The 8022-nt window shown below is 40.7% G+C and overlaps 1 protein-coding gene across 1 annotated transcript; it reads right to left on the reverse strand.

Moving 5' to 3' along the window:
- Positions 1–597: 597 nt before the first annotated feature.
- Positions 598–5351, reverse strand: LOC110443886 (protein rolling stone-like). Its single transcript, XM_021488332.1, has 2 exons — positions 4761–5351; positions 598–2343 (listed from the first exon to the last, which is right to left on the reverse strand). Exons 1-2 carry the CDS (start codon positions 4851–4853, stop codon positions 1459–1461), a joined length of 978 nt encoding a protein of 325 aa, XP_021344007.1. The 5' UTR covers positions 4854–5351; the 3' UTR covers positions 598–1458.
- Between the last annotated feature and the right edge of the window lie 2671 nt (positions 5352–8022).

The following is an 8022-nucleotide window of genomic DNA, read 5'->3' on the forward strand; positions in this document are numbered from 1 at the left end:
TTGTAAGCTTCTCTTTTCGTGGTACTGTATACCGGGACAGTTTTAATTTGCCGCTGTTTAACTTTCGCCTTTTTCGCCCTCCTTAATGAGGGCAAATTTATCATGACAGCGAATAAAAGTTCACAACATGCAATATATAGTTATTACATGTGAAGGGCGAAATTAACACTGGGTGATATATGGAGTTTGTTCGCAAAGGGCGACTCGGCGATCGTTTCCCGGTATGCATCACCACCGGATCTGATATTCATGACGACATGGCGAAAGGTTGAAAACAAAAAAGTGGTTTACCAAAACAGAACACCGTTTTTTCGCATTCATGTTTGACACTATTTCCTGTTAGTAAAGTTATGCCTAAATTATTTCATTAAAAAGACCTCTACAAACCACCATGATTGCCTCCGACCTGTAATAATTTTCGCTGCGCGTGTCAACAGGAAGGCATCAAACAAGGTAACATTTTATTCAACAAATGTGACAAATCGAAAAGGTGGCGTGATAATTGCATAAATGCGAAACAAGAAATGCGCAAAATAGTGACAAAAATCTAGAACAGCAATCTTTGGAAATGGCGGATTTACAAGCGACAAGAAAATGAAAAAGGAAGATTTTTTATTGGTTTGAAGCGACAGAGTGACTCGATTTGTCAAGATAACTGGAAATAATGGACGACTTTCGGTTCCGTTACTTACAAGGGAAGGTCTCACAATGGTATGTCTTAATTTCATGGTCGCCTCCAGGAGTCTCGTTTGATTTTCCCCAGATTGTTCTTCGTGACTGCAAGATGGTTGATAGATAAAAGCGTTCACTTTTGAAATAAATGATCAGATTAATCTTGCTCGTTATTTTAAAGGTCATATATGAAGATTTACACAGTGGGAGTTATATAGTTATCCAGCAGTTTTGAGACCAGTGAACGAGGGGAAGTAACTGCAATTTATCAAAACCAGAAAAATGCAATTGTTTCTTGTTTCTAAGCAAAAAAAGTGTGAGTGCATATTCACACTCATTAGGCACGTGTAAAACCCGACACAGCAAACTAACGAGTGAGCAGGTGTCAATCATTGGTCAATCATTGGTCAACGACATATTTAACATTAGTACAGCGCCAAAACCACAGTACAGTATCATATCTATTTTACTAATGTCCTTGAAAATGTCTTCTTGGTTTAAACTCCAAAATGCAAGAGATTAGATATATCTTGAGTATGTAATAACCGTTCCCTATTATGAACTGTCTATGATGTACACATTGCCCGGATATGACGTATACACTGTAGATATGAAGCAATAAATTACCTCACGTTATTCCTTGCATTCCTTTAGTAAAATAAGATTGACCAATGAGAATTTGCAATGAAACCTTAATGTTCTGAAATTCAAAATGATCATGATCAGATACAAGTTTGAAGTTAAAGCCAACTTGTAAAGTATGCATAGACTTGTAGGCAAGCGTCACTACAGCACTGTGACGGGTTCTTTGCGGATTCGTTTGAGAAGTTCCCTCTCAGCGAGGCAATGTTTCACTTTGGTACTAATGCATTCCTTGATTTTAAACATGACAAAGAAAAACGTATGTATGAGAGGTATCCCTAATACCACTAATAGTGCTGACGTCACAAGTGACGTTCGCCATTCATTTGCCCAATCCAGGATGAAGGGATAAATGGGTCTGACGTCACCAGTCCAGAGGAGAACCAGAGTAAATAATAGGTAGATCAGACCTAGGATAACACTGTACAAAGCGTGCAACATTCGCACCGGAATCGGACCGAGCACATGATCAAGTCCTACTATGACAAAATTGATGGCGTGAGTCTGGAGGTTCATGTTGCTGACGCCTTCATTGTAACTCATCTTCGGCCACAAGTATAAAAAGAAGACCAGCGTGACCATGGCTGCGGCGTTAGAGACCACGCCATACAGGGCCCACGTGACCTTAAAGTACCATTGTAATGTCTTCTCTTTAGGAGGCTGGATTGATACCAAAGGATGTTCCGTATTATTCAATTCAGGAGAAACTTCTGAAGAACGTGTTGCTTCTGTTAAGAGGGTTCCATTTGTATGTTCCTGCGAGACGTCCGTTTTAGTATCACTCGACGGAACTCTCCAAAAGTATTTTGGTCGGCGACAAACGTGGAAGGACACAGCCAATGCGTACAAGAGCAGGTACAAAGTCAAAATCAGGTACGCCCAGTGAGACAAGTACACGGGCCATGAGTGGATCCGGTCGTTGTGGGCCGTCTTAGCCGTAAACTCCATACCAGTTACAAGCAGCCAGAACAAGGCGTAAAGCGCCAGTGCCACTCGGTACACCACGTACAGTAGGGGAGGCCATGGAAACTACAACACCAATTACATCCAATTAGTAGTATGAATCCTAAACGAATTAAACACTTAACAAGCGATGTAATAATTGGTTATATTTTTATGTCTTAATACTATTCGCTTGATATTAGGATAGGCCCAAACTTATCTATCTTTAAAAATCAAATTACCAGGTCCCTCTGAACTCGGGGGAGACTACAACTTTGCTACATTCATACTATCCAGTTGTCCATATCGAACCATGAATTTTAAATTGTGAACTTTATTGCTTGAAAAAATTAAATGTTTGTATCAGCTGATAAGGGGACATTGGAGGAACGAAAAATAATCTGCAGCCCCGATTGAAACATTTGGGACCTCTGTCTTCTAGGTGTTTTCTCCATATTGGCAATTTTGGTCTGCCAGTTGTTAGAGCTCATCCGTGTACATATTCAATCGGGAACTGTTGGCACTTTCCGCTCGTTTATAGTTGCGCCATCATAAAGTAATGGAACCTTAGCTGTTGCGAGAACGCAAGCCTGGTACAACCGAACCTCTCTCAGATCCGTACTGCAAAGGTCAATGCTACTTCCAAGGGGCCGAAAGTCAAATAAGGTGTGTTACTAATGTTTGGTCCAAGGTAGGTAAGGTATCAGATTGAGTTCAAATCTAAGCGTTATCTTAATATATATAAACGACTGAACAATCTTGTGTATTACGTATTGACAAAGTATCATGGCTATATGTAATGTGCTGTAGTTGGGTGGGGTAGGGATGTATTATGCTATGCCTTTGCAATGCATCGTGGTAAGGGACATGCATTTTTAAACGAAGAGACAATGTGTCGTGGTAGGGAACATAAATCATATGGTGTGGCAAGGGACATACATTACATTGTTTAGACAATGTGTTGTAGAAGGGTACATCAATGTGGTAAGAAATGTGTATTGTGCATGTATCATGACTTGTCAATGTGTTGTGGTAGGCGACAAGTATGTCATCACGGCCAAGCAATGTGTTGAGGTAGGGGGTATGTATAGAATTGTATCATGACTAGATAATGTGTTGTGGTAGGGGACATGCATGTTCACGACTTGGTAATTTAGTGGTAAGGAGTAAGTGTTTTCAGGACTTGACAACGTTGTGGTAGGGGACATGCATGTTCACGACTTGGTACTTTAGTGGTAAGGGGCAAGTGTTTTCAGGACTTGACAACGTCGTGGTAGGGGACATGTATCAATTAACGTTAGACAATTTGTCGTAAAAGGACATGGTACCGTATTATAGATAACGCTTCGTTAACTGTGCAATTCAATACACATACGCTAGATCGTAAACAAGTAAATTCATCATAACTCGGTCAATTTTCCACATGTCAAAAAGAGAATTCTTGCAGACGAACTATACTCACATGAACAACATACATGTCAAATCTTATATCGCTTATTCTATGAACTATATTCAAATATTTTGTCAGTGGCGATACTTTTGCGACTCCTGTCTCAAGACTCACAGTTGTATGGGCTTCATTTGAAAGTACATGCATATACAAAATTACCAGAAAACCGAGTTATAGTTTGCAATGGACCTCCGTGTCTAGTAATTTTGTATAAATTTGCATATGAAACCCAGACATCGCGCGCAACTAACGGTGCTACCAACACTACCCAACACACACGTGCAGCAGACTCCTTACACGTGCAATTGGCCTTTCCTACTTCTCACTTGACAAGCTGCAGTTTATCATTGTTCCATGTACATGCTTCGGCCTGCAACATGTCCCATACATGAATGATTGAATATCGACTTGTGGATGGAGCGTCGATCGTCGACCACCGACACACTAATTCTCAATGGCATACTATATGGATAATGGGATACAATGCTACACACCACTGCATCCCGAAAGTGAACCTCACGACCCTAGTAATCTCACAGGAGTTGTCATGGTAACCTTCACGTATACAAGCTTCTTCAAACTGTGACACGTGACGTATTAGGCCTAGTCGTGATAGTATTGACCACTTTGCCACAAATGTAGCGGTCAGTTGCAATCGATTACATGCCAAATCAAAACATACAATACTTCCTTCCTCTACAGTATCGCTGTTAAATGTTGCTGATCAAGATACAAATGTATACGTATATTTGCATATCTGTTGGGATGAACATACAGTAATATTATGAGGTATGGATTTTTTGCTTTTGTCTACCAGTGTTTGCAGTGCATGTTAAAAAGACACACATGCAGTTGTGCATTACCACATGTTGTATTGAATCGATGCTGGATATATATATTTTACAACACTACATAGCCCTGAACATGTAATCAGCACAGGTTCTGTATCGAGACAATACAAGCATTTATAAAGTCGCTAGCAGTTATCAAGCCAACAACTCCACCTTTGTGTACATATAAACAACCTGCGCTTAGACAGGCCGGTGTCACTTACGTGGAAGCGCGTGAAGTCGTTCGGGCGCACGCCACCGAACCCCAAGTTCATCAGCTCAAACTCCCGACGCACATGCTGGCAGCAGGAAGGCATATCTGTACTACCCGCTTCCTGTTGGCAGGGTTACTTGAGGTTATACCTACAAACGTCATGCGATACAGCAGGTTTATACGTATGTGTACGCAACTCCAATGTGATGGTTCGGCTTCACTGGACTCGTTGCATGAACAATTAAAATATGTCGCCGGTATTCCCGTCATTCACAAACGGGTGGTGGTCGAATGTAACTCGATCGCTGCTGACTGTAAAAGCACATCGATTGATCAGATCGCACGAGATCTGAGCTATAATTAGCCGGTCTGTGCGGGTTCATTGTGGACAGAGCTAGGTACGGGCGAACAATATGGGGCGGATATATTTGGTTACAACGTTAATCATATCCACACGTCAAGTTTAAGCTTCAAATGTAAATTAAAAGAGACATCTACAGCTTATCTACATTGATATAACGTCCGGGTGTTTATGTTAGCACAGTGACTGTACTCACGTGTCTTCTGCACGAGTGTATACATGTGTTATCTGTATACATGTGCTTATCTCTACCTGTGTTTGTCGGTGAATACATAAATAACAAAGATCATAAAAGTTTCCTTGTTGCTTAAATATTCAGAAATTGAAGTCTTGCGTTTTGATTTATATCCGTATTCCATAATCTGTGTGCTGTGTGGGAAATACGATCACAAAAGGACACATTCCAAGGCCAGGTACGGGAATGAAAGCTTAATTGATATTCAAGTGATTATAGAAATGCACAGTTTTACTTGTATACCGAATCAAATCATGGTACAGCTATTTAGTCTCCCTGTTCGTATACCGTACACGTCACAGTGTTAAAGTAGACAGCTTTTGTATATGTGTGATTTGTCATGATATGCATGTCAAAAGGGCATCGTTTTACTGCCTAATTTTCTCAATATCTTCAAAAGTCTGCCATTGTGACTGCACGCCAAACGTCCTATCCAGGTTCATTGGCGATCGATTAAATTACTTTGCTTTTCTCATCATGTAAAGCAAAGTGCATTGCAAACGACCTTCTTGTTTATGATTTCAATGTTCATCCGGTGCTTTTAACGTTTCCTTTTAGCTCCAAAAGAAGGCAAAACATTTACCAGATTTGTGATTGTGATTAGTGTAACAACGGTGATAATTTACTTAATGTTTTTGGTGGAACTGTTTGCTGCTGCTGGATTCAGTAATAACAATTTTAAACTACTATTACAGTGTTTATATCATATTTGACCCGTCACATTGAAAGGATTTCAATGTAATTCAATGAGCCCTCCGATTCACTCTCTCTCTCTCTCCCTCCCTATCTCGGTCTTTAGGAAAATATACATCCCCCCCCCCCCCCCCTTCTCCTTGAAAAAGGCCAATGTCATTCATTTGAAAATTGTTAATACCCAGCCCATCGTTTTAGAAAGCTATCAAGGTCAGGATTCAACGGAAGTGGGGTGCATGTGTCGTCTGCCCCGCTATGGCAGCCATGTTGATTTTCAGATTTGATTCAAAATTTATCTTGAGCGGATAACTGATACTATGGGGTACGTGTTCAATGTTTCGTGAAAATCAAAAGTACTCCTTCAAGACACATCGCGAGTAATCGTTTGTGCGGACGATCGCTACATGTCACCTTTGCTTCGCAGGCGAAGGTCAAGGTATTTGTCAAGGTCACTTCATCTGAACGATGTACATGCATACATATTGATCTTGCTTTGTAAGCTTAACGACCTATATATACCATGCACTAGACAAAATTCCCAATAATCTTTTGTGTTTGATAAGAGACGTATAAAGACAGTAGTATATATACAGTACGTCTCTGGTTTGGCTTGCTGCTCCTTCCCTGTATAGAGACAAGCGCGTGGCCGTTAGTAATCGACGAGGAAACACGTAAATGTAGACCGGATCAGGAAGACATTCAAACACTGATAATTACACCAGCACCTTTGTTGTTGTGTTGGTTAGGTATTCTACGTCTTCTTTTCATCGACTTGGGTCTGTGATTCAGTTGACGCGAGGGGGTAAGTTGCCTTAACTCCCCTGAAACCAGCACCGATTACAGATTGTATACTGTTTTACCTCAGAAATCAGCTCACTGAAAGATCATCCTCGATTCACCAGGGGTTACGCTTACTGTCGCTCTAGTCTAGAGAACTTAATTGAGCGTAGCCCATGGAATAGTGATGATGCTGAAAGGTAAGGACTCGTCAATTTGAAGTTCATTTTTCTTTTGACATCACGGCTGTAACCCACTGCTTTAGACATCTCACATGCTCTTATCAAGTTCAACTAAATTATGTATTCGTTGAGATAAATATTTGTCTTTGAACCATGTTGCGTATTGTGGCTGTAGGAAAATTAACACAAACACCCTTTAAATGATGCAATTATGAGGACAAGATGTCGTTTCAGTTCACTGGCAAAAATCGAACTGCAACTATTTTCCAAGCAAAATGGCCCGAATTATAATTTCTTCACTGAACTGTTACCAACTTACCATACATACTTCTACGTATTGTCAGTATTGACCGTCAATGAAATGCCCACTTGTTCACTTTTCATAACGTCTCACTTCAGCCTAGGATGGCCAATTTCCCCCTTTTCCGTAGGAGAAAAAAAGAAGAAGAGATGAATATCATAGGATCAAGGAGTTAGCTAGTCTACTTGTTTCATCCACGTGGCGGCACATACATGTACAGAGCCTTCCATTTTGTCATGGCATGTTCCAAGAGCAGAGAGCGGAAGTGAGCGTATACGCAACCGCTGGAGTATCGAAAATCAAGAGGCCCAGAGGACCTGTATCGCTCACATAGATAGTTAAGCAATTATGGCAAAAGATTCGCAATGAAAGTAGTATGGCTTTAATATCTTTGGGATAGTGCCATTATCTGGGCCAATTCTGCCTTCATATGTGTATCCAAATCTACTAAGTCTCCATTGGTTTGGCCAGAACCCGGGGCTATTCTCGTAGAAAATGTGTATGTGTCTCTTTATAGGGTTGGGATCTTAATCATTTCCAAATTAAAAACACCTATTTACCCTACCCCTCAACCACCCAGGGGGTCAGACATTCATCTGGTAAAATGTTTAGTCCACCAATGCCAACTGATAATGCATCCAACCAAATATGATCGTATCCATCTCTTAGATCCAGAGAAGAGACACTTCAAGAAATATAACCAATTCACCCCTTTTGACCCCC

Source organism: Mizuhopecten yessoensis, unplaced genomic scaffold, assembly GCF_002113885.1.
Source record: "Mizuhopecten yessoensis strain PY_sf001 unplaced genomic scaffold, ASM211388v2 scaffold716361, whole genome shotgun sequence".
Lineage (NCBI taxonomy): Eukaryota > Metazoa > Mollusca > Bivalvia > Pectinida > Pectinidae > Mizuhopecten > Mizuhopecten yessoensis.

Excerpts from the sequence above, each read along its gene's own strand:
- LOC110443886 (XM_021488332.1), bottom strand. The coding sequence starts at position 4,853 with ATGCCTTCCTGCTGCCAGCATGTGCGTCGGGAGTTTGAGCTGATGAAC. Across the intron at positions 2,344-4,760 it reads ACGACTTCACGCGCTTCCAC|TTTCCATGGCCTCCCCTACT; the intron begins GTAAGTGACACC and ends TTGGTGTTGTAG.